General features: G+C 29.5%; 1 protein-coding gene across 2 annotated transcripts; it reads right to left on the bottom strand.

Moving 5' to 3' along the window:
* Window positions 1–1,101: 1,101 nt before the first annotated feature.
* Mas (trypsin-like serine protease domain-containing protein masquerade) lies at window positions 1,102–27,483 on the bottom strand. 2 transcript variants are annotated; one of them, XM_076307098.1, is made up of 11 exons: window positions 27,356–27,483; window positions 9,786–10,102; window positions 8,813–8,843; window positions 6,938–7,398; window positions 6,019–6,201; window positions 5,739–5,898; window positions 5,141–5,320; window positions 3,034–3,289; window positions 2,550–2,827; window positions 1,955–2,109; window positions 1,102–1,687 (listed from the first exon to the last, which is right to left on the bottom strand). In XM_076307098.1, the coding sequence occupies exons 1-11, from the start codon at window positions 27,456–27,458 to the stop codon at window positions 1,520–1,522; spliced, it is 2,292 nt and encodes a 763-aa protein (XP_076163213.1). In that variant the 5' UTR covers window positions 27,459–27,483; the 3' UTR covers window positions 1,102–1,519. The 2 variants fall into 2 exon arrangements, with proteins under 2 accessions (XP_076163213.1, XP_076163214.1); XM_076307099.1 differs by having other exon boundaries at window positions 5,739–5,862.
* Between the last annotated feature and the right edge of the window lie 164 nt (window positions 27,484–27,647).

Below are 27,647 nucleotides of genomic sequence, written 5' to 3'. Positions count from 1 at the left end.
ATACAATTGTGAAATTAAAATTAAAATAGTGAAAATTAATATAGAAGCATAGTTTTTGTATTTCTTGTTCTCAAGATGAACCGTAGATTTATAATTCGTTAAACAAAAAAAAAAAAAAAAATAGTGTGTTCTGTTTGAAAAAAAACACATGTTATTTTTTATCGTTATTATAAAACGGTTAAAAAATTGTGTATTCCTCTTCGCATTTAGCTCAAGTAAAACAACAGGAACCCTGTGTAAATCGATTTTGCCTATCGTTTTTAATTTTTGTGATCTGAATGCGATAGGGATAAACAGATCACCCTGTATATCGTACATAAATTATATTCATGTTAGTAGAATTTTCGTATTTTCTTACGCTTTAGTGTCATTAGAAAAAGATCTAGAAAAAGAAAAATACCTAAGAAGCTTATTTTGAAATTCATAAAATATGAGTTCGTACAAACTCGGGCGCCACTGTTCAAGCGTTGACTACATAGTGTAAGTAGCAGGCTTTTGAACGTTACAATTCAATATCATTGCTACACGACACTCTTTGAAATCACTTCGTTTCTTATGAAATTGACTCTTACTTGCATTAAACGATTTGATATAAATAAATAAAATGCATATCTGTTCCTACTATTAATTAATAATAGTTGGCTACTTAATCAAAACCGTATGTTGCGCAAAAAAATATCTTTGTCACCTAGTATTGACGCACTTGATGGCACAATAACTCGAAGAAAAATCATAAATTAATCTTAATGTATCTCACCAATAATGTTTAATTCCTACAAAATTTTATAAGATTCTTTAAACTACAATACACTTTCGTTTCTACTGTATCATAAATGCAAATTATGTTTCAAACAACAAAAGAGACAAATTTTTTAAGCTTATAAAACGTGTATAAAAATATTCAATTCATTTTTCTTTTCATCATGGTATTTACAAATTAAAAAAAAAAAAACTTTTCTGTTTTAGCATATTTCTCGTAATTTACGAACGTACCACTTATGTTTCACCAAGAATTAATATATTAACATCTTTTTCAACTGTAAATATTTCTTTACCTTTGGCGAAAGTAAACCTTGAATGATTAAATTTACGATTGCGGATTCAAAAAATTGGATAAACGGAAGTTTACTGTGTTACTATATAAAATTATGTTAATATAACAAAATTTCGTTTACCTTGTAAAAACTAAAGATTTATGTTAAATATGTCACAAATATCGCAACATTATCGAAATTTGAATTTTGTGCGAATTTAGCTCTTATTTATCGTATACTGGGTAGTACGAAACTTGTCTCAACATTTTTGGAAAATGAGCATAAGGACCTCATGGTGGCGATACTAATTTTTCAAAAATGTCGGAACAAGTTTCGTACAGTCCAATTTATATGAAACGAAACTTTCTTTTTCAATCTTTGTTAGATATGTAACATAAAATGTTACGTCATCAAGCGCGTTAAGGTACTACACGTTTTCTTAATAAATAAATATTTTAAGTTTTATAAATAGAACACAAAAAAAACTAAAGATTATTAACGGAAATGATTTGATTGATCCAACCAATGAACGCCGAAACTTTTACGTAAACGCCAGGAACATCCAGTCTTCCACAACCGAAACCCCATGAAACAAGTCCAGCCAATTCGTAGAACCCATCATCTTGACATACTAGAGGACCCCCTCCGTCCCCCTAAAATATTAAAATATTGCAATTATGTTATGTGTAATTTCTTTTTGGAATCGTTTTTCAAAGTATAAAAAAAAAAAATTAATTTTTAACGTATTTTAAAATTGAAAAATGTGAAGATAAAAGTAATATATTTGTTTGTACACTACACATTTGACTAAGCCGCAGATAGTTAATAATAACGCTAAAGTCCAATTATCCTAGAAACATTTCTTTGTTTCACTTCAATTTAAGTACTAACAATTTATATAATATGAATAGTATTATTACCTGACATGCATCGTTGCCTTGTTCACCGCCAGCACAAAAACTGCTTGCTGGTAAAATGAAGATTTTTTCAGTCACAGCGTTCACTTTCCTTATACACTCAGCATCACTCACGATTGGTATTTCTGCTTCGCGCACTCTGAGAGGGATGGGACCGGCTATACACACGTATATATATATATCAAAATATATAAACATCTTAAATAACTTATTAATGTATAAAATAAATTGGCTTTATACTAACTTTACCAATTTTTAAATTAAACTTGACCGAATAAGATATCTTTTCCATTTCTTTTTGTCATTTTTAGTACATTCATTTTTACACATCATTTTGAATAATACAATATTAATTTTGTATACACTGCATTGTGCGTAGCTAAGGGATTATACTTTATAAGAAACATGTAAGTAGAAAAAGTGTAATCGCATCTTGCAGGAGCATTGATGTATTTAAAACAAATAGAATATGTTGTTGCAACCCTCGTAAAACTATTATTGTTTATCGAAAATGACGTTAAACATATTATTTTGGCGTAAATTTCATTATAGGAGATATCAAAAGAAAAGAAGAGCTCAGTGTTACACAAAAGTTTACCTTCTCCCATGTATCCATAACCGGTAACAGTGCATCGTTTACCAGCTGTATGACTAACTCCTCGTGCAGGTAAACATACAAGACAAACACCATCTTTAAGCTCGGCTTGTCCGTGAAGCTTTAATAGTGCGATATCGTTATCTAAAGTTTGGCTGTTATGATTATGATGGATATAAGTCGTTGCCACTCGTAAAGTCTGAGCACCAGGACTTCCATACTTTCGAGTTAAGTCATGATCTCCGACCCTTACATAAATTGCATCTCCAGATCTCACGATACTAAAAACAAAAATAGAGTAATGTTAAATGTGATTACTTTTTCAAATAATTTCTAATTTTATTATATTTGCTTTAAATGTGTGCGAGTATAGAGTCGTTCTATTTACATGTCGATCCAATTACAATTACCACGTAGTATTAATACTCCAAAACTATGGGAGTGCAAGAAAAATATCTTGAACAAACGTTGCACAATTCACACTTACTTTGTAACACAGTGTGCTGCTGTGAGGACCCATTGTGTTCCGATGAGCGCACCTCCACAGAGATATTGGTTAAGGGAATTAATTAAAGCAACTTGCCAACACCATTCATTTGCATCAGCATCTTCTCCTCCAACAACACGTGCTCCTCTTTCCATGCTACGAGCTTGAATTGGTCCGCGAGAAGTTCCTTTTACACCACATACATACTTACTGTACACAGGACTTCTCATTGTTGTCGTCATTATAGTCGTTTCATCTACAAAGACAACAATATTTTTTCTAATTTTATGTGAAAAAATATGTATACTAACGTATTGTTTCCTTTGTACGATTTTAAATACAATTTTTACAAAGATATCCTTTTCGATAAGGATGGGTAAAATTGTATTCAATTAAAAGTGAATATAAATAACTTATACCGACGTTTAAATGAACTTGGATAAATTTTTGCTTGTTCGACATGAAATCTAGAGTCATTCTATAATTTGAATTATAATTCGTATTCAATCAGTAGTGAACAAAAAGTTGTTTATCTCTTATTTGTTATTCGAGATTTTCAATCAGATAGGAATTTTACCAATCTGTACTTTTTGAACGGTTACTAACACGTTACGAAGTAATACAAAATATAATTAAACAGTTATATTTTGTTATAAAATATCAATCGTTTATAAAATATAGGTTTAAATGGAACGGGAGTTGCAAGCTGGACAGCGGATATTTTTTGTGTAAGAATAATTCAACGAAGTGGAACAAAATTTGTTTATACCAAGCTTCGTTTTTTGAGAAAATTGAATTCAAAAATTCGTCGGATCAAGATACAATGTATCGTTTTATAAATACATAAGTGATATAAAATTCGAAAACAAAATATTTAATAAGGAAAGGATAGAACGAAACTGTTGTACTATAATAAATTGCTGACTAGTATTGTTCGTTCATTATTCTTAGACTCGATTAATATATTTTTTCAATATTGCATACATGTTATCGTAGTGCGTTTGAAATATGTGTTGTTGCACAATGTTTTGAACAAGGATTAAAAACGGTTATGATATCGGTTTCGGTTCTCAAAACAGTTACGAAGAACCGAAATCATGCTTCAACCGTTACAAGTAGAAAAAGGTTCCGGCCGATATCAATTTCGGTTATGGTTTCATAGTTTGATAGTATGCGTTAACATACTTACTGGATTTTTTCGGTTCGAAAACGGTTTTTTATCGGTTCTGAAATGATTTTATACATCGATTCGGTAGAAAAAGAATTCAATATAACGTAAAACAGATGATTCATTAAAGGGATTAAGAATGAATTCTTCTACCGATATTTGGTCTTAATGAAACGATAATAACGATAAATCACGTGAATTAAAAAATTTAGGGAAGATGGTTTTAGTTGTTCCTCCCATACAAGTAAGCGTAGAAATATATAATAATTTGTTACGTTGTAATTTATTTTATCGTCACATTGTGCGAAATAATAGACAATGCTCTAATTATTCTATTAAAGTATAATAACATTATAAAGATAAGGGATGACCATGACAAATTATAAAACTTTGTCGATGAACAATTAATATATATTATTCGTAATGTATAACTGTTCATACTATCCGAATATATATTCACGAATTTATATTTGACTCGCATTCAGGATCCTAAGTATTTAGGTACAAGACTATAATACTTTGTATTGGAATGCGGTGGGAATGAGTCCCATAAATGCGATATAGACCGAGAAGAACCGATGTTAGCCTATTAAGAGGCTATGGAACCGTACCCGAAATTGAACCTTTTATAGACAGATCGCTGTATTATTTTAGAAATATTTCTTGAAATAGATATTTCAATATCTAAACATATTCAGTGGAATGAAAAGTTATTCAACTGTCCGCGGTACTGTACAATGTTTAAAAACATAACATCGAACAAGTATCGTTCTATTTTCTCGACGTTAATCTTACTCTCAGAATCATCGTCTGTCCAGTTGTATTACCTAGTTTACCTTATTTTGTATAAAGTTCACTATATCGGTATAAAGTTCAGTATAAAGTAAAAAGTTCACTATATCAATACTTTTAACAATACTTAAAAATGTTATATCTTACATATTGTCGTTGTGAGTGGTGTTGTGTATGGTCTCGATGTAACGTACATGGTATCGTTTCTGTTACTCAAAATTGGTTCGCTTGAATTTCCACCGCTGAATTCCCGTATTAAAGATTTTGGTGCGCAACATTGATGTCCTTGTTTCTTGCATTTGAACAGATTCGTCAGTTCAGCGTTTCCTACAAATATAAATAATTATTTTCAAACTTCCCCAATTAGAAAATGAAAACAAAGAAAATTCTATGCAGATAGAAAACACAATTCTTAAATATGAATAATGAACTAGTTTTGTCTAACGTTGATAACCGTTTCACTTTATTGGTTGTTGTTTCATTAAACTTGTTATTTTATAAAACATTAATATGTTTTAATGTATAGAATTATTTCAGCAAAAATATAAAAAGAAATGAAAATGAGAATCTTTGGAATCCATATGTATTAATGCTTTATTGTTGTTCTACGTTATGTCAAGTGGTGTAAACTATCAATGTACTTTCCTTTAAATTTATGGTTTGCTAGAATCGTATATTACAATAAAATTGGTTTCTCTATTAAATTGAAATAGCAAATGTAAAAATGAAATAAACGAATACTTACTGAAACAGGTGAAAGATAAATAAGAAACGATACACGATCCAGGACACTCTGGGCGAGGATCTGGTGGCAAAGAAACGGTAGTAATCGGTGGTCTCGATGTGGGTTTTGGCCTCGGCTTTGGAGTCTGATACGAAGAAGATGGTGTCACTACGCTTACTCTCTACGTGCCAACGTTTAATTTCAGTTTTTCTTTTTTTTACACAGTTTAGTCATTATCTTACTTGCCGTAATTTATTCGTTCCCTTGTAAGGGCTCTACTGATAATAAGAAATAGAATCACCTGCGGCGAACTTTTCGTGTTGTCACAACAGATGGACCCAGATTGACAAGTCGATGTCTTCGCTATTATAAGACTTGGCCGTTCACAAAAGGCTGCCATAATGGTCAATAAACAAAAACCGGGACACGGTTGTAATTTTGGTTGTGGTGACTTCGTGGTGGGTCGGATTGTTGTCGTTGTTTCCTAATTGTTCAATTTTAACAATCAATATCTCGACGTCCACAAACAATTTAACTTTTGTAAAGTGTTATTGTGAATATTGATTTTATTGAAAATTGGTTTGGATAAATATTGCAAACTGCAATAGGAGCTATACAATATAAATTGTTACAATTTCAATAACTTTTATTTGCAAGCAAGAAGACTTGTGGTTAGTATATGTATTTTGCATTATTTTTTTCATTATTGTACAAAGTACCTTAATAATGATTTTAAATGCATCAGTTAAGCTTCAATGCTTTCATTGGTTAAATTTGTTTAAAAGACATTCGACGATCATATTGCATTATCTCTTCGATGAAACATCGCGTTTGTCCCTCTATAAAACGCACCGTATATATAGCATGGAAGATATAAAAAAGAAGCCATAAATTTAAGTAATTAATCTGTCTGGAACTATGTTCACCGTTAAAAAGACCACGCATTTGCAACATTGAATGTAATTTCTACGAGTATTTGTATTTTGTAATGAAATTTTAACAAAGCATTCACCGAAGAATAAACTACAGACTGGGGTTAATTTCAAACGATTACATTCGTTATTTTCTTATGATTGTAGAATTAAAGAATGACTAATTTCTATAATTGACTATCTCCTTAAACTTGACTACCTCCTTGAAAGGTAATTAAGTTAAGTTAAGGTCATTGTATTCAATCTCAATAAACCGTGTGTGTTACTCTTAATATTTCAATTTTTTACCGTTTTCAGGAATGCATCGATAATACAACAGGATCCATCGTCAGGACATTCAGCTTCCCCATCTACTTTATCGCAAAGAAGCGCGAAGAATCCGCTAACACATTCGCCCTTGCACGGTTTCTTGACTGTAATCTTTGGCCTCATCGTGGTTATTGGCTGATTTGTCATTGTGCCGATTGTGACCGCTGTGCTTGTAGCCACGCTTGTAAGGGTAGACGTGTTTGGTCTCACAGTTGTGGAAGATGGGGGGCTTTTATACGATGTACTGATACCAGTCTTCTCATCGAAACGACTCGAATTCGTTCTATCGATTACTAGTAATTCGGGCGGAGGAGAATCTCCAAAAGCGTCCCTTGATACACAACACTTGTACCCTGGCTTACATAATGTGTCTATTACTAGAACAGCGTCGCAGTAATCGGCAATTCTTTCCGCCATGCAAATTCCTGTACACGCTTTTGCTGTAGAAAATAATTTCTCGTTAAATGAATACGTTTATCAAATATGAACTCTTTCGTGTCTTCGTTTATAATTGAATGAATCTGAACAGTTTTTCCACTATTAAAAATTCTACTTGAGGCAAGGTAATCCCAAGGTAATTCTACTTTCATTTCTACTTAAAGAATGCATTCAGGAAATAGCATTTCCTTTGCTATATATAAGTTATAGTTTTTACATTTTATTTTAGAACTATGTAGTTATTATTCTACGATGTTTCATTATATAATAGGTTCCGTTCCACTTGTACATCCGAAACGTCTGTACTGTTATTAACAAAAAAACAAAAAATTATCGAGCCAAAAATCATTTCTTCCGAGTGGGTAAATGTTACGATCAGAATCACATTTCTTCGTGACTATTTTGTTTGAAATTTCAAGAATATCGACTTATTTTAATGAAACTATCTGTCATCGTCATATTCTTATTGAATTAAATTCGTCTATCTATGATACGTTACCCTTTGGGTAATTTTAGACAAGCAAATGCTAATACGAAACTACTCCTAATGATTGAAAACGTACACATCATTATTAAATTCTATCGGTTCTATTTAAATACTAACTTGTCAAAACTATAATTGTAGCAAATTAGCAACATTTTTGATGTGCACGGAAGTAGACAAAATAATTTTGATCCACTGAAGACCGATGAAATATTTGGTATACGCACAGAAACTGTGTTCGAAAAAACATTGATTTTAAAGATGATTTTATCGTTAATATTGTCTTAAGCATTGTTGAACACATTATTATCTAGATATTCAAGAAGAATTGTAATAAAAACGACCAGCTCTCGTCAATCTATTAAATTATTACACAAATTACAAATTATACAATTTCATAAATTATTTGAATAAAATAATTTAATTCGAATTATCCAGGTAAAGATTTATTCAAAATTATTCTCGTAATGATTTGCAGAGAATCATTAGGAGCAGCGATGATTCTATGCAAACATTCAACGCGATTTATGTTGTAGTTTTTTGATCAGAGTCATCTAAAAGTCAACGTGTTACATATGGATGAATTTTTCTCGTCGGTTCTAAAACTTTGGATCTTTGAAATTTCAAAAAAATATAACCTTTGAAAAAATGATCTCGATCATATTATTTCTATTCTAGAAACAAATAATTTCTGTCTGAAATGTTTTTATTGTAATGTTAACAACATAGATATTTTAGATTTTCAAATGAGATATAGTGCACGATATATTTACAATTTATATAAATATTTAGAATATTTATAATAGTTCTTTGATTGATACAATTTTCCTTGAAAACTACCTTACAATTTGTATTTTATTCCATTTCGTTATAAAAATAATAAATGCTATTAGGATGAAATTAATATGTCGTTGGAAATAAAAGGTACATACTCGTTTTGTTAACTGTTTCCACCTGATTATCCTGAAAAACAATAAAATATACTCAAGTCTTGCACTTCTATCATTTTGTCACATGAATTTGTCACATAGATAATTCGTACATAGCGCAAATATGTTTCATTAATAATTTTGAGAGTAACAGAAAACTATTTTTCTTTGGTGCCATAATAGAGTTGAAGGAAATAAGGTCATCCTTTTGAGAAAAATACAAGTTTTTGTTTTTCGCAAAATAGCTGCAGATTAGTGGAATACATAAAAAAAAGTTTAAATTAAAATTGCATCTTTTTTTATATCTACAAAACCGGATACAATATGTTAAAAAAAATTCATACTCTTCAAGTTACTCCCATCTACCCTTACGGTTAGGTCTTTATATTTTGTGAGTTTATGCAAAAATATTTCTCCATAACCGGTTTCCATACATAGATTTAAGTGATCAATTTTTTTTTTATTCGACTGTAATGGTTAGTGGTGGAAGTAACATGAAAAACTTTGATTTTCTCTTTAATTAATTCTACGTATAGTTTCATAGAAATAAAAAAGAAATGCAAATTTTGTTTAAATTCTTTTTCTTGCCCAACTATCCCGTGAAAGAGAAAAATCTGCATACTTTTAAAAAGATTACTTTATCTCCTCGAATCATATTATAGAAACATCGAAAAATGATTTCGTATTATGGATGATTTAGTTTACTAGTACTCCAAATATTTCCAAATGTTTTGAACTTCCAAGTTCCTAACTTTCCTTATAGATGCAAATTTAAACTGATTTTCTTAATTGTTGTGACGTATTTTTATCAAAAGTAATAAGAATATCGAGAAACAAAATGCTCATTTTTTTTCATACTGAATCGCGTTAGAAAAAAAGTCAAGTAGTTTCAAATGTACCAATAAATACCAGAAATTTTTCTATCTGTTATGGGCGAGTTTATCTTAAATTAAAATCGGTAATCTTGTAAACGTACTTGAGAGGTAGTTTTTGGTGTGGCCATTGAGGATGTGGTCGTAGCTGCTGTAGTCGTCGGGGGTGTGGTTGTATTTGCAGTTGTCATTGTTGCTGTCTTAACGGTGGTGATTGCAGTTGAAGCTAGACTAGTGTCGTCAAGACTGTTTTCAGAAGAAGACGTAGTACCATTTATAGGTGCCTCGATACAACATCGCATGCTGGTAGGGCATTGTACATGCTCGAGAACTTCGTAACATATTAATGTTGCAAATGCATGCACACATACCCCTGGACAGTCTGCACTGTTGGCTGTACTTGTTATGGAGTCTAGTAAACCTGTAAAAATAAAAAATAAATTCATTTGAATGCAGTATTCTTAATATAACAACCACTAATAGCAAAAGCAGTTAATATACAACCCCAAATAACAAAAGTATTTTTGTTATTATTTTTCGAATTCTATGACTAATAATGTGAAGTATAAACGTGCGCGTCGTTTATCGTAGACTGTATTGGCGAATTAAATAATAAACTTCGTTCAACATTTTATTCAGAAAAATACGAGTAGTATAGTTAAGAACATTTACACTTATATTCATTTAATAAATATTTTTACCTAATATAAACTTTTTTCTTTGTCTGATATTTAGAAATACAAGTTGTTTATTATGGAGAAAAGTCAATCTGGACAAAATATTCAATGGCTTTACATGATACAGTATTTGTTTCCAAAAATATAGTTAAATACATTTACATTGTGTTTGTAATGAGCCGACTTAACTATCTCGATGGAATCAAATTAAAGCTATTAAAATAATTTTGGAGTAACATCTTGACTCTGGCTGAAAATTTTTAAAATTGTCGATTTTACAACTGTTCAAAGTACGGTATCAACTTTTTTGTGTAAATTGTAACTATCGAACTAGCAAATAGATGAAAATGAACTTCAGGGTGTTTATAGTACAGATATAGAAGTATTGGAACAAACATTTTTTAACCAGTTTTTTTGCAATTGTTTCGAACAAATGCGATTAATAATAGCTGGAAAGTGAATTGGATAATTTGAAAAAAATGACAACATAGTTGTATTTAATCTCTTTACGGAAAAATTTTCAAATTTTTGTTCATATTGAAGTTAACGTTGCATCGAAACACACTGATTCGGTTATGCGGTATTAACAACCAGGCGCCTACAACTGTCATTGTTAAAGTCTAACACGGTTAAAAGATACTGGAAACTTGCTCTTTGTTAATGACATTTATCATAATTTTTACATTTGTTTTTTTTTTTTACCTGTAAAAATATGTTTTAACCGACGAATCACTATATTTGTTGGCGAAAATGAATGAAAGTGCAAAGTTTGCATCTCTCTAGCAATAGTTGTGAATGTTCACAATTATATTCTTCTACTATTAAGTCTAGTTCAGTAACTTAATAATCATGGATGTATGACAATATTTTTTCACATTTTCAATTATATTTTGATTAGAATCAACATCATTATCTAAAACTTCCAATGGCGTAAAGCTACCGTTACATGCTTCAGTTCACTCTTACACAAAAGTGTTAAAAATGTCTGAAGTATTAATTAAACGATTACACTTTAATTAGTTACTACTAGAAATGTACTCACCCACCTTAAAGTTTGGACACTTCTTTAGCAATGTTTCCATAACACGTTTAACATATTTGTAATATTTGTTGTGTTTTGATTTTGCAAAAAAAATTACAGCGCCAAGTACGCATCATTTTAAATTCCCACAACAGGACCAAACGCGTGCAAAATTTCGACTGTAATAATAATATTAACAAACAGAAACTAAGAGACCAAGAAATTCTCACAGCTTGGTAAGACTAAATACGTCTACGTACCAATAAAAGAAGTCCATGGTGACTTGAAAGATATGTAGTGACCGAGAAACGCTTCCAACAATTAATACCATTAATACAGAGTTAGTTCTCAATATCTACTGACCGTATTATAAAGAATTCTTATTGCAGAGGGCAAGCGTTGATTCTTACTTGAGACCTTGAAATGGTCACATACTCTGTATAACAATGGCAGGTATAGTCACCTGGTCGCTAAATAGTATCGCACAACCGGATCGGTGCGTTTCGATGCAGCGTTAATTGCATTCGATGTAGCTTTCATCAATTTTCATATGGTCAATACTAAAATGTCTGTATTTTTTAACATTTGTTCGTATAGAGATTAACCAGAATTATGGTTTTATTTCTCACAAATTTCTCAATTCACCCCAGCTATAATAATAACAACTGTAAAAAAAATGATTAAAAAAAATGTTTTTTAAACTGACAATTGTTATTTAATATTTCCATGCCTTTACTTTAAACATTCAGAAACTCCTTCTCATTTGTTTGCTATTTCGATAGTTATATTTTATTAAAAAAAAAAAAATTAATAATATATATTAAACAGTTGTAAAATCAACAATTTTTTATATTTTCAAAAATCTTTAGAGATGCGTTTAAATATCGCCGAAGACTAAAATACTCAAGTTTCAGAAAAATTCGAAATGTTACGCTCGAAAGTGTCCGATTTCGCGTGGAATGGCCTTAAATGTAAATTTAATAAAAAGAAAGTATAATGTTATATGCTATCGAATTATAAAAATTAAAATTACGTGTAGGTAATACACAAACAATTCTGAGTAATATGTTTATTAAATGTAATTCTAAATTTAAATTCTACTTTATTACCAAGCATGTATTAGCACTGTTGTTTATATTATTTAGATTGAAATACATCTGCCTTATATATTTCTACCTTCTTTATTTGATCGATTTGTTTTTAAGTTTTATGTATTTACAAAATGAGTGTTAAAAACAATATACATGTAAGAATTTAGTTTTCCTGTCTTTGCTAATTTACTTATCCATTTATCGATTATCAGTTGTCAATTCGAATACCGGATATATCGTTTAAAATGGAAAATAATATTAAACATATACTGAAAATAGTTCCATACACGAATGCAACAATTGTTGTATTTTTGTAATTAAATTCCTTTCATCGAAGTCATCTACAGTCAAAGGGTTAAATATAACTTGTAATTATAACTTAAAATTGAACACCTTAAATTACTGAGATCAAAATAATTGCAATGAATGTCCAAATTGTTTGTATTGTGAAGCTTTTTTATTTCGCGAAGATATAGTTTATTTGTGATGAATAAAACGTCTATCATAAGTTTTCAACATTAACTGTATATCGAGTGCAGGTGCGAGGGTACCGTGAGTCGAGAGAAATTCCTCCATACGTAATCATACGCTCCACTTATAAAATAAAATGGTCGAGGATGATTAAACTTGATCTTGACAGTTGGTTGATCTTGGATCGACGTTAATGATCCGTTAAGTCCTTCCTCTTTGAGAATAGTTCTTTTTTATTTCTATATATTTCAATTTGTTATTTCAAACAAATAAAATGTCATTACAACGACAACGTGGCTTGTTAATCGCATTTGTTAAATGTTGTCAATTTCAGCAACTTAAAGGTTCTATAGACATTGTTTTTTATATTAATAAAGAGGAAAAATTAATTTAATTTTATAGTTATTTCAAATGTGTGTTTCCGAGAGTTGTTTCTCTTTTATTTCAGTATGCACGCATACGTGACGTATCCTTTAAGATGTGCACGAAGTGTTGTATTTTTTCACGCACTCCCCCCGGTTAGAATCTTCTATAAAATTACATTTTAAACATTGTTATTTTTTCATAAAATAACTCAAATTGAAATTCGTATCACTTATATGTAAATGCAAACTGGTATAACCTCGATACTTGCATGCAAACCATGTTCGTTACATTGTAGAGTAGTTCCCGCTTTCAAGTGACACTTTTTACATCGGACTCGTGTAACGGAATCACGCTCCCACCTACAAGTTTGTTTATATTGCGTGAACGACTCATTGACTTGTCCGTCGGATTGAATTTCATCTACTACTGAAAATTACAATTTTGATACTTCTCATTACATCTTTGTAACAATACTCTCAATGAATCGGTGAGGTTTCTCCGATGAAAATAAGTCCAAATTTGATCTTATGTGAATTATTTTTAATTATGCGTAAAACGAATCGTTTCTGAATCTCGCAAATACGTGTACCTTCGAGTATGGTTGTACTAATTTTCATCAGAAAAACCTTGTCAATTTATTAATACTCTCATAAGAAATGTAGTGAAAAATATACAAATTTTTATTTTGCATAAAATCGTTAGTTACCCCGCTCTCAAAGTAAACTAACAGTCCCGACTTTGTTACTTGGAAACGAGAATTACTCTACTAACAAGTGGAACGGATAGTCACTTAACGAGTAAAACTACATGTGTAGTAGTAACAGGTAGTAGTAGCCATAAGTAGTGGAGATATACTGTGTAAGTGGGGTTCCTTCTTATTGGATTGGTTACTTCGATCATTCCACGGATCCTAATATGTACACCGGGTAGCGCAAAACAATGCTCCTACTTGAGCGTATGCGCCGCGTGGTGCGCAAACTAGATGCGCAGAACTGTACCATGTGTTAATTGACAGCGTATAGTCAGTTTCCCGCGCATCTAGTTTGCGCACCACGCGACGCTTATGCTCAAGTGATGGCACTGAGTTTTCGATAACGTTAAGACAAGTTTTGTATTGCCCATTGTACATACAAGAATTTTCCGCCCTTTTTTCCTAAAATTATCGAGATTTATTTATAATTATATAAAATACAAAGTGCCTTATTTACTTTCTTAATGGAGATCCTTAAATGCTGACTTTCAAATTATAACTAGTGATTTTTGAATCTGTAGATTTAAATAATGTTACTTTTAGTATAAAATTGTTACAATATATAAAAAATCTATAATCGTTCACTGGAAATTATTAATCACGCCTTTGAATATTCTCTTAATAGTGAAACGATCTATTGTATTTTAACTTTGGCTAACATTACTTTAACATTGTTTTAACCCAATTGGCTGAACACGGTATGACAGTCACTAATGCAAACTAAAAACTTTTATGTTTCCCTCTATATCTTCATAAGAATGTTATCAATGAGTTGATGAAGTTCTCTTGATTAAAATGAGACCAAACACGACTGTCCTTGGACCATTTTTACTTATACACTATACGAATCACTTTTGAAAAACTTTTAACTACGTGTAATTTAAAATAGTCCGAGTAAGGTTATGTTTGATCTTACTTTTATGAAAAAAATTTCGACAATTCATTCGTAACACTCATATGAAGCTACAGGGAGAAATAGAAGTGTTTAGTTTGCATTACCGACTGTCACAGCGAAACGTGTGCGCTATCGCTTTGAAATTCAACTATTGCTTTCAGTTTTGCAGCATCTCGCTTGCTTACTTTATCGAATAGTTTGCATATAGTTGAATCTTGGCCCGAGATACGAAATATCAATTCTTGGTTATTGTTGAGAAAAATTTTTACAACGACGAAGTCCAGATTAAAGCATACATATATTCAGTTCTAGGAATCACTGACTTGTATAATTTATACAAAAATTAGTTTCTCATATTAATACGAATCAAAATGTTCGGTTTTGTTTTACAATCTGAGGCTTTGTCATCGAAACATAACTAGTTTAAGTTTTTATGCCTTCAGCCGTAATATGTAGATATAATTTTTCATCAGTGACTGCGTGTATCACATGTCAAAGAATTTTTCAATATTTTGAAAATTGACAAATTGTAATTGTTAAACTAGGGGATGGATGAAAATAAGCCTCTGAGTATGCACAGTGAAGACATAGAAATGTCAAATAAAAATGATTTCGATTTAAAAAAATTTGTTAATTAGCTATGTAAAAATTGATTCGAGTTAACGATGGATCGTTAACTGTCATTGTCTGCGTTCCACGTTATCGTACATTTTTTTCATTGATTTGAAACATTAAAATAACAATTTTCAATACACAAAAGACAATTTAGAACCCGATAAGTTTGTTGTTGTCGCAGATTTTGCAGATAATTACTTTTTTATTATTCAAGATGAAATTCAAAATTACCATTGATCTAATAAACAGGTTACAATGCATACTTTCATTACTTATCACCGAATGATAACTTTGTCATTATTTCAGACTGTAACGAACATGATAGTATTCATATTTATTTATTTCAAATGAAATTAATCGAAAAACAACATTAATTTTAAATGTAGCTCAGAACTATAATAAATGATCGTTGAAAGTCACAGAAAGTTATGTATAATACAAATGTACAAGTTACTCATCACACAAGGGTGGCTGATTCAACTAATCATCTTTAATTAGTTGAATTTTAAAATTTAATTTTTAAAATTCAGATTTTTTAATTCAAAAAGTTTTCTCAAAACTCGAAGTATATAATTAAAAACTATTTACGGTCCATCATGTCACAGGAACATTTAACAAATTTATTTATACTGCCTATAGAAAATGATAATACAATAATGATATATAATAATAAATAATTTAAAAATTAACGAATTGATTATGACTTTTGTCGCAGGAATAAGTTGAAGTTGAAAATCATAAAGTTGAAAAACAACATTGAATATTATATTACAATGAAAAAAGCAATAACAATAAGAAACTTAATTACTTTTTTAATAGTTAACCTCTTATTTTAAAGGGTGTTCGAAATTTGGCAGTATGTGAAAACAATTAATTATTTTTTTATAATATATTTCTTTTATTAGGTATATACCCTTTTGTACAATAATATCAGTATTTGAAAATTGTTTTATTTTCAATTTCGTTTCATGATAGTCGTAAATTTGATTCCTTCAGATTCATTATTCGAAAAAGTGCTTATCCAATCGTATTTGTCTTTCGATTATTTCGGATAATTGACATTCTACTACAGACATATACAGACAATCATATATAAACAGTCTGATTATGATATGTGCTGAGCGTTAAATTCGAAGCACCGAAAGGTTAAATTCGTTATGTGGGTTATTATTGATGTGTTACATTTCAAAAAATTAATTTCAGATTCGTCATCGTAAGGATTGCCGATTTCGTTTCCTAGATGATTCACTCTCTTCCGCCATTCATGTTTTCAATCAGCTATACTTCCGGTTTCTCTTACTTTTTGGCACAGTCTCTGCAACATTCCACCTCAACAAATTTGAATAGTGTGAATATTGTCTAGCCTACAATGTTTATGTCACTATTGAATTTTGCTCAATTTCTCTGTAAATAAAGTCTATTTCTGCTCGAACTTCAACTGAAAACTAATTAACAAACTAATTAATCATCTACCGAGAGCTTCGTTATTATTAATGAGGGGAGATTTAAATTCTTATATTTCCTAACAATAAAAAATAAACAACTCTTTATTCATTACTTGTTGAATAAAAATAAAAATTTTAACGGTAGAACTAAACATTTCACAAGGAACAAATAAAAAATTAAATATTCAATTAAATAAACATTGCGGACAAATTGCTATACGTTGGTTTTATTCGTTATCTATTCTATCACTCTTATTTTTATAGTAATAATTATTACCTTTCTATGTATTACAATCTTAAATAACTTTTCTTTTACCATATCTTATTGAAATTATCCAAATATCAGCTATTCCACTGTCAAGAAAATTTTATGATACGGACGACTACTTTTCGATCGAAACTGAACTCAAATGCGAGAGTTGTCAGGCATAAGTAATGTGTTGAATATTAACCAAATACGACTAACCATGTTGACAAAAATGGCTTAAAATATTCAAATTTAAACATCATCGAATTGAGTTGATTCTTCGTGCAAATAAACGCGTGTAGTAAAAGAAATAAACAGTTTTTTAGAATAACGGTCTAAGATTAATCATTTTTTTTTTAAATTAAACTTTCTGTCTTCATAAACTTTTAAAACATTTAAATAATTCGTGTTGTTTATAAATTTACTCTCATTGTTTCAATATTATTCTTTATTCAAAGTGCCTTTTATTTATTCAATTTCTTTTTCAACGATACAATATCTATATAAACTGATAAAACAATATAATATTTACGTTAATAATAGTTGATATTAATTATTTAGTAGCTACTTCGTTGTAGAATTTGTTACAAAAGTAAACATAATATTATTCATACAGCATATGATAATTAATTTAACCGTGATTTCTGTTTGTGACAAACGTTAAATATAAAAAGCTTTGTTAAACAATTAACGTTAATTATTGTAACTTATTCTAGATATTCTCGGTCGGTCACCGGTATCCGTCACGGCACTCAACGATTTAAAGAAATGCTGAAAAATTTCTTTTACGCCTCCACCTATATAGAAATTATTTCGAACGTATTGTGCAACAACAGGTAACTTTTCTAATCATCATTTTTTTAGTATATCTTACAATAGCGGAAACATAAGGATATTATTTACTTAATACACAACAAACAATCTTACACAACATCTCAATATTTTAAATACACTCCAGTTTATATTCTGTAAGATTTAAAGCATAGTTATTTATTATTTAATGACATTTTATTTAATTTACTATTTAATGATAATTTTTATTATTCAATAACATTCGATGTGTAAAAATTACATTTGCCATTCCACAAAATATTTTTGACAGAGATATTTCTACTCAAGATTAATTAAAATGTCGATAAATTAAAACGGTAGTCACCGACGATTATTTAAAAAACGATTAATGACCTCATCTTCGTTTTCGTTCAAAAAATTCTATTTGTTGATCGAATACTGTACAACACACGTTTTGGTGCAGTACTTACTGCAACCGAAAATGGAGAAACTTTGTATCTAGATAAAAAATTCAAATAATGAATAATAGATAAACACCGTAACTGTTTAAAACCCGTTCGTTGTTAAATAAAAATTAAAATTTGAGTTATCGAATGAAACATTTCATAATGAATAAATAAGAATTTGACTGTCCGGTTGAATAAACGTCGCGAATAAATCGCTGTACTTGTTGCTTTTATTCGAATAAAATTATTCCCATCACTGTTTACAACAATATATTTTGAGCGAAAAAGTGAGACGTTAAAATTGAAATCTGAGAAAAGTGCAGTAAAAATAATGAATTCAACTCGGCTTTTTGTGACGTTTAAACAAACGTACTGCAGAAATTTCACACGTACGATAGTGTAGACTCCTAGCTGGCTTCATTTTGGCAGGCATAACGGCCCAAACAAACATAACGGTAGTTAATTAAACGAGTCGACTCCATCGCATAGCTGCTTGTGGTATTACGTGTGACTCTTCTAACATAATCGCTTTAAGCCAACGACAAATGCAAATCTAGAGTCAGTCGGAAAACTGTACACATTGATCTGCAATATTATACCGAATACGACAATCTTGTACTTATTAAAAAATAAATAAAATTGTTACATTTCCCTCTTGAAACCAAGAAACGGTTTTATATTTAACAAATTTTCTGAAAATGTGTTATTTTCGAGATACTTAGATTTAAAGTTATCAAATTAATACATGGTATGTATTAATACTTGTAAATCCATTAGTGTTTTCATTCTGCACTACTGGTTCTGTACACCTATTTTAATTTATGCAAATTGACCGTACTCGCTTACGTTGTTTTCTATTTTTAAATAATATACATATATACTGTGATTGTATCTGGCTCGAATGTTTTTTGCGATACATTTATTTAAAATAACCAATTTTTAATCGCACTCAATGTACACAATAAACAATCTTTTCGTCATTTATTCGCCATTGATCCGATACACTTCTTGAAAGTGGGGGGTTGTTAATGGAATAAAAAATGCATAAGGTAGATCGGAGCTTATTGTCTCAATTTTCAGTTAACTTTCTTTTTATTAGATAATATTCTGTCGAATGTTCCCATAATAATTCTAATTTTAACGCAGTTTAAAGATCAAATTTATTTATGAACGTTTAGCGACAATATATGCAACAGCTTGCCTCTATATAAATTAACTTGTCGCCTAAATATGGTAAAATGTCGCAAACTAAAAAATGCATTTTTAAAATAAATAAAAATATATAAAAATGCTTAAAATAATAATTGGAAATAATATTTAGTGATTATATTCATTGCAATTTGTTAAATATATCATAGTGTACCAGAGGTGAACAATTTATGAGCCCATAATTTGCAGTTAACGTGTCGAACACACTTTTCGTTGTTTGCTTTTTGGAAAATCTTCTTTATTTTCCAAATTACCATTTGCTTTTACGGTATTCATAAAAAACATGCATCTTGTTAAATTTGTTAGTTTATAACTAATTACTTTATATTTTTATGTTCAAATAACAAGAGCATGTTTTTAGTTATAAGGCGATGAAATACCGGATATATCATAAATACATGATTTTTACGAATGTTTTTACATACATCGATTAATATTTCTATTACCTTTAAGATTAATCTCAAATTTGTTTTTCTCGAATAAATAAAAAGCCTATGTTTTATGATATGATTTTTAGCAATAGGAACTTGCTAGTTTTAAAAATTAAATAATTATTATAAATCTAAATACAAAATTTACTTACCAGAATCTACAGAATAAAATGTAGAACAAATGTGAAACGTACACCACTACTAAATACAATGTAAATAACTGCTCTATTGGAACACGGTTTACTCTCGAGCCTTTAAACCCCGGGCTTCTTTATCTTCAAATTATATACAATATATTCGAATAGTAATGTGTTAATAAAATCCGAAAGTTGTAATTTACTACATTTGTCATATGAACGTATATTTTAGTGAATTGTATTAATACACTCTAGTGATACTTTTGCGTATGTATTATTATCTCCTATATTTCAAGATATGTTTGCAAGTGTTTTTTTTATCAAAATATATTGTATCAACCTTTTAAACCTTTATAACAATTAACGTATAACCTAATCTCTGTTTCTGTATAGTTAAACTTGTAACACATTATACCATATACTATACAATGTTAATTTTTTTCATCTAAAGTTGGAATTATAGGCTATGAAATGTGCAAAAAGTTATTTTTGACAAATGATTAATATCTGAGATTTAAATTTGTTATTGTTAGAATAAACTTCTTTTTCTTTCTTTACTTCAATTGAGACAGTATAACGTATTTTAATAATATTTTTCTTTATTTAAAAATAAATGTAAACATTGTAAACTAATTTTTATCTTACAAGTTTCTTCTTGTATATTGAGTGTTCTTTAGTTAAAAATAATATGATTATGTTCTTTGAACTTTTAAGATAAACCTTTTTTTAAGTTGGAGGATTTAAAGTTAATGTCACGATACATTATTAAAGAAAGTTTAAAAAGCATCTTGGCTAACGTGCAGTCCACTATTATGTAGAGTTTTGATAAATTTTGTACAATGTTAATACTTTTTTTCATTTAAAGTTGGAACTATGCAAAGCGTTAAAAATAATTTCCGACAAATGATTGTATCTATCATTTTTCATTAATAATCAGCTCTTGGACATTTTTTCTGGAAATTAAAGATGAGAAAAGGTATGTAGAACTATTTATGAGGAAAATATGAAGAATCGATACAAGTATAGATTTAATAAATAGATTATTAATTAACTCAGAAACATTATTCCAGATCTATTAAAATTATTGAACAATCCAAAATTAATCTAAATACGTTACAAAATTATTTAGATTTTGGTTTTTTTTTTTAATTTTATGCGTGAATATTAAATAATTTTAAGAACATGCATTATTATAGAAATAAATATAATTAGTTTCAGAGATAACAATTCAACTAATAAACATCTGCAGTTTCCATATGTTCTTGATTTTATTTGCTTATTTTAAATATTTATTGATTTTTGTTACATATGCCATTTCGGATGATTTCCTTTTCGTGCCAAAAATGATTGTTTTTGTTCTGTTTGCAAATATCTTTTTATCAATGTTATTTTGACAGTTATATTTTATGTTATCTTTTCCCGTACTTGTGGTTCGTATTTGTAGTAAAGTGTTAATTATTATTATTAACGGGATATGTTATTATATCTTCAATTTATTTGAGTGGAGTATATGGATTTCATTAAGTGCTCCTCACTATGTTTATTTCTCAATTTTCTATAAATTTATGAACTATTTTATACGTTTACAACGTAGCAATTTTTTGCAGTTCTAGGTACATGTTCTTATTCACCTTGAATTGTTTGTTGCTTTTGTGTAATTCTACTATTTAGTCATTCTAATTTGTATGATTCTACAAATCTCATGTTGTAAACATTATTTATAAATGCGTTGATCATCTTTACCGCTTTTTGAGCATTTTTTATATACTATTCCTTAGAAATCTAATTTCACCATCTGTTAAGTAACCATTACTACCATTTATCAATGCAATGCGATGAACAAGGTTTGCACTTCAATTATCGAAATAATTGTGCAGCCACCGAACTTACATTCATCAAGGTTTTATTGTACGATCTCCAATGAATGATAAAAAAGTTATATATCACATATTAGATAGAAATTAGATAGAAAATGATACATAAATACAAATCAATAGAATCGGATGCATTTCGAAGACAAATCATTTGAAAATTATTGTCTTATAATTAGAGAAACAGAAATACTTTAACATGTTGTAATTTTATTAAATTCGAATCAGTCTATTGGTCTTTATCCAATACATCAGATTTATGCTCTAGTTACATCGATGTTTGGAAGGTGAATCAATTCTGACACGAAATCCTATTTTTGTCATGCAACAACTCCTATTATTTATATATCAACGTTAGGTTGAGAGCTCAAAGACTATCTTGAAGACCATCCTTCAGATGGTCAGAGATAAGATAAAAAGTAATCTGGCATTCATCTTTCATCAATTTATCTCAATTAAATTACTTAATAATGCGTTTTTTTTATTCTCACACATGGAAACAATTAAAACTTTTATATTATATTTTTCTTTCTTACTAAACATTGATCACAATCACATAAATTCAATTAATTAACATTTTACTTTTATGAAAAAATCTGGTGTGTCTTTATTCCTATATGAACATTACATATTTCATTAATGGTCATTATTATCAGATATTATAAACTGGAATTACATTAGATTCAATTTAACTAAATACATCGTGGTGTTGTAGAATAGAATTATAAATATTTCTATTCTTTAGCTCCATAATAATTTTAAATGTAAAAGCAATTATAATCTAATAATTTATTTTTTGATCGTGTATAATTTTTTGGAAATAATGAACAGTACTGGATTAAAAATTGATTATTTATTCAATATACGTTTCAGTCACTAGTTTTAGTCACTTTCTTCAATTCCTAAAGAATTTTACATATCTAAACATAAGAAGCCCTTAACCTAACCAAAATGGCGAAACCAACCTTACACCATCGTGTGATATGTAACACGTGTCTTTTCCTCACGAAAGAGTATAAATGACTGGCTTTGCTTGAAACTGGTTATTATGTGCTTGAAGTATAAAGAAAATCAAAGTTACTATTTCTATACAGTTACTCGCATTAATATTCAGACATAGTACTACTTTTGTATTTGCTGCTTTGTATAAGAGAGGACGATTTACATACCAGATCGCTTATTCTACAAAAAGATAAATCACTTACTACAAATTGAAAATGCATAAACAATACCTACCTAATAATTATATTCAATTGTAAAATAAAATTTGAACAAAAAGATGAGACATTTTCATGTCACATTAATATGCGGACACTTGTATGTGTTGTGTGATCTGGCAATTCTTAAAAACCGTTTGAACTGCAAAATTGATTTGTTTTATACACAAGCTGCTGAAATATCATCTTATCTCAGTATACAGTTGTATTTCATAGTGTTACTATCTGAAGTTTAACATCCCACGAAAAGGAAAGAGTACTAGTTTTGATAAAAGATAATTTGTAATTTAACAAAAAGAAAATCGTATATATGAGATAAATGGGAAAAGAATATTGATTTTTCCAAAGAGTTCGTTGAAAAATCTTAAAATTGGTGGAAGAATATTATTTTTGTTGATGAAAGTAAATATTTCATTTTTGATTCCGATAGAAAAAGTATAATGCAACGAAAAGCGAATGAAGCTTCTAAATAAAAAACTTTTAAACACGAAATATATTTATCGTTCGAAAAAATAATAAAATATAATTAAGTCAATCAAAGAATTAAAATTTATTATTAAACCACTGTACTATTAAATCCACTGTACAGTTAAATGAAAAGAAATAATAAATCGAAATGTTTCATCGGTTAATAATATTCACCTTTTTCTAATCATGTTTTATGTGTAAATACAGAAATAACCTACAAAGTGCCTATAAAGTGAAACTGCAATTTATATCAAGTACCTATAAAGTGAAAATGTAATTTCTTTGTTTAACACAACCATATAATTTCTTTATCTTAAATCAAGTTTCTTTTTTTTTACATAAATCGAGTCTTCTTATTCTGCAGATAAAAGCATTAAGATAACCTCATCGAAGGATAAACACCTTACACGATACAGTAATGCCTGTCTAACTGTCACGGTTTCTGCCTCGTTAGGTGTTGCATAGTCATGCCCATAGTTTAACTGTATCTCATTTGCTCTCACTCCTTATCGATATCTCATTTGAATTGTTTTAAATATTATATGAAATCAGAAATTTTTAAAAGTCTTAAAAAATCTTGAAAATATCGAAGGCTTGAATGTTTTATCTAGGACATTAATTTTTCTTCGTAATAACCCCCCACACACATCTATCTATATATTCATACGTGTTTAGAATCAAAATTTTCAAAAATTCTCAAAAATTTTGAAAAAATCTCTTTTCTAATTTCAAATAATATTCATTAACCAACACGAATTTTCCTTTGCAATATCCACTAGAGGAATTTTGTAGAGTTTCTCGTCTTAAACACAAATCTGGAAGTAGAATTGTTCTAGCGATCACAGTTTTTGAAAATCACTAGTACTTGAAAAATGACTTTTGGTGAAAATGTAGTATTAACGCCTAGAGGCGATCTTTCGTTTTAATGAATTACTTCCACGCTTTCGTTTCAGCATGGCAAATTTCTGGGGGAAGTGGTGTGCACGTTAATGGTTTATGAGTAACAGTTTTACAGTTCATACGTAGTATACTATTTACATAATATTGCAATTTAAAATTGATACTCAAATTTAAATATTACGATGATTAAACTCTTCGTTAAGTTCGAAAAAGCTAATGTACATAGTGTTAATTTAATTCCAATTAATGTTAATCGGCATTTAAGTATTATTTAAAATTGAAAGAAGAAACTGAATTTTAAAAGATATAAATTAATGCAATAATCCATTTGTTGCAAAACAACACAAATAAATTTTTATAACAACATGTAAATTTAAATAAGTTAACATATACATACTAACGTTAGAACAAAAATTAAATTATACAACTTTTATTCTAAATTTTCGATATCACGTTTAAGGTGTAGAAATTAATGCAATACGAATTGTATTAGGTTTAATTAATTACAGTATAATCCTAAAACTTGGAAAAAATCGAATCGTTTTAAAGAGGCCATGTAAACAAACATATTTATAAATATTTGTTATATTATTTTGTCTAACATCAACAAATAAATTAAATTAGAAATACAAAATTTATTAACCACTAAAATTATGAATAAATGTACATAATTAAATTTCCTAATAATAGGGTCATAAGGTCGATGGACGTTACGGATTAATATCAGTTTAAATTTTTGTTTATTTCAAATAAAATAATTCACCCTGAAGAGGTACACAACTTCTATAAAAGATCTCCATTCCGTCCATTGCGTGTTTCCTTTCAAAATTTACCGTTCTATGTCTAGATAACCTTAGAAGCAATTCTTAGTGGTTCTTGAAGTAAAATATTTAAATCAGATTAGTAAGAAAATAAAATAAGTTATGTAAAAGTGAATGGCCTTTTTAAAACTAGAAAAATGATTCAACTTTGAACAATGTCCTATTCTCAAATATCTCGTACGACGTAAGATGTTCACTACTTTTGATATCATTGAAAAGAATCCATTTATATATATACACGTAGTATATATTAAAAAAAAAAACGGAAACAGAAATTATACAGTTGTAACTATACTATTTTAAATATATAGTTGATTTGATTATATTCCAGAATTATTTTAAATATACTTTTATAATTACAGATTCAACAATTGCTTTAGATGTATACTTTTGAAATTACTGGCTTTAAAATTTGTTATGTTGCTACTCTGACTCATAAGTGCTGAATAAAATGTTGATATCTTTAAAGAAATCGTTTACCAAAACCACCTGTATTTAAAGCATTATACTGAAATTTGATGCACACGAGCTTCTTAGCTTGTACATACAACACAACGTGCGCTATTTCTTATTTCTCTGATCATACGTATGAGCTACTATTACTACATAATTACGCGTATGTGTATCATTGCACGCTTCTCAAGTTTGCCTTCTCACCAACAGTGGATTGAACGTTATCCGTATTGCGTTGTGCGACTCCTAAGTGGGACAGTCGCATCCTTCCAGATACTACCTATACGCAGCGTACGTTTGCAAACACGAATTTCTATTTCTCGAAACCTCCGCTACTACGAACTGATTTTATTTACAGCCACATTCTGTGAACTTTAACGAACTGTCTATAACTTTAGCCGATGGATTGTTTACAATTATTCTAGTAATTTTTTATGAATTATTTACGTAGATTTTATACACAAAATCCACCAATTTGTGCACTTTCGCGATCACAATCAAAGAAAAATCTTTACACAAACTATAGAATTTCGAACCGAGAAGTAACTGTACACATAACGAGGTCGGAATTCACAGAGAATTTATGTTTTACGTTTAACAGAATTGTATAATACTTTTTCATCTGTTTTCAAATTGAACTATTTACAGAATATTTTCTTTAACATGTTTCTATATAGAATGGAACCAAAGAAAGCAAACCGATTCCATATAAAAAGTTTTTTAAATTCATTCCTAAGGAGAGGGGAAAAATTTTAACGACACTTTTTAGACTTTTTAGAAGCTTGAAAAGAAGCAGCTTTCAATCATTAAAGAGTAAGTTTAACTTTTAATTAAACAACATAAAACTGTACGAGTAAAATTTTCTAGAAGACTATTTTTCGCTATTACTTGTTAACAGGAGATTACAGTTATATCTGTACTTATACAGTTATGTGATTACATTTTTGTAAACGAAAATTACACAGCAAACCGGGTCAGTTTGCTGCGGTTTGTTTTCACGTAAACGCATACTTTATTTCAAATCATAATCTATATAAAAATCATCGCGCCGAAGCAAAAGAAAGAGTGTCGTAGTTTATTGATTAAATTACCATTATTATAAACAGTGCATATATCTTAATTCGTGGACTTGCACAGTAGAACATTTCACTCGTCGTTCTATTCGCATACATTTAATTAATAACGTAAGGAACAGGGACAATTCAAATAACTTGTCCGTTCTCGTACCAATTCATTAACTGTAGCTCTCGAAACAGAAATCTCTGCTAAAGTATCGGCAGAAAGTTTACGTTTAAAATGGAAATTTAAAGAAAAGTTAAAATCACAGATATCGATAAATCGCTGATTTACCTGACAAGAAGCTACCAGCCAAAGAATCGTCGTCCTGAGCAGTGATCGATCCCGTAAGTAAGAGAAAAAGGACAATGCCCCGAGGGGCTGTTCTCAGTATCATCTTCAGCCTCCCTCGTTCTTTTACTCTCTGTCTCTCTTCCTTTTCTTCAATTTCAAGAGACAGCCGCAAAAACAGCTGAAGGGTGACACTCTGTCGTTATCCGGTTCGAACACGTGCGTGTCAAACTACTTTACCGCGAGTTCGGCAGCCACGGTATTATGCGAGCCCGCATTGCCTGCTTGGCTTGTT

The sequence above is a fragment of the Ptiloglossa arizonensis genome, chromosome 3, assembly GCF_051014685.1.
Source record: "Ptiloglossa arizonensis isolate GNS036 chromosome 3, iyPtiAriz1_principal, whole genome shotgun sequence".
Classification (NCBI taxonomy): domain Eukaryota; kingdom Metazoa; phylum Arthropoda; class Insecta; order Hymenoptera; family Colletidae; genus Ptiloglossa; species Ptiloglossa arizonensis.
This window is presented reverse-complemented; position numbering and strand designations above follow the sequence as displayed.